Source organism: Eimeria mitis, genomic scaffold, assembly GCF_000499745.2.
Source record: "Eimeria mitis Houghton genomic scaffold, Emh_scaff2197, whole genome shotgun sequence".
Lineage (NCBI taxonomy): Eukaryota > Apicomplexa > Conoidasida > Eucoccidiorida > Eimeriidae > Eimeria > Eimeria mitis.
The window spans coordinates 2,852-3,142 of record NW_013570523.1 but is presented as its reverse complement, the minus strand read 5'-3'; the positions used below and the strand labels follow the sequence as shown (position 1 = coordinate 3,142).

The 291-nt window shown below is 56.7% G+C and overlaps 1 protein-coding gene across 1 annotated transcript in view; it reads right to left on the bottom strand.

Moving 5' to 3' along the window:
- Positions 1-291, bottom strand: part of EMH_0050210 (uncharacterized protein) — a gene marked incomplete at both ends in the record, with an annotated part of 8,869 nt that overhangs the window by 6,103 nt on the left and 2,475 nt on the right. The window contains one exon of the mRNA XM_013496611.1: positions 113-233. Coding sequence (XP_013352065.1) covers positions 113-233 — 121 coding nt within the window. The remainder of the gene's footprint in view (positions 1-112; positions 234-291) is intronic.

The window sequence follows — 291 nt, the reverse complement described above, 5'->3', positions numbered from 1 at the left end:
GCAGCAGCAGCAGCAGCAGCAGCAGCTCGCTTGCGGCGTTTCTTTCCTAAGAAATCAGCGAGAGACCATAGAAGCCCAATACACCTATAAGAGAAGCAAGAAGCAAAACCACCAGAAGGATCTGCTGCTGCTGCTGCTGCTGCTGCTGCTGCCTCGCTGCTGCTGCTGCTGCTGCTGCCCTCCTCAGATATCGCCAGAGCTGCTACAGCTGCTGCTAGCACGTGCGTCAGCCGCTGCAGCAAACAGCAACAACACACCAGCAGCAGCAGCAGCAGCATTACCATCACCACA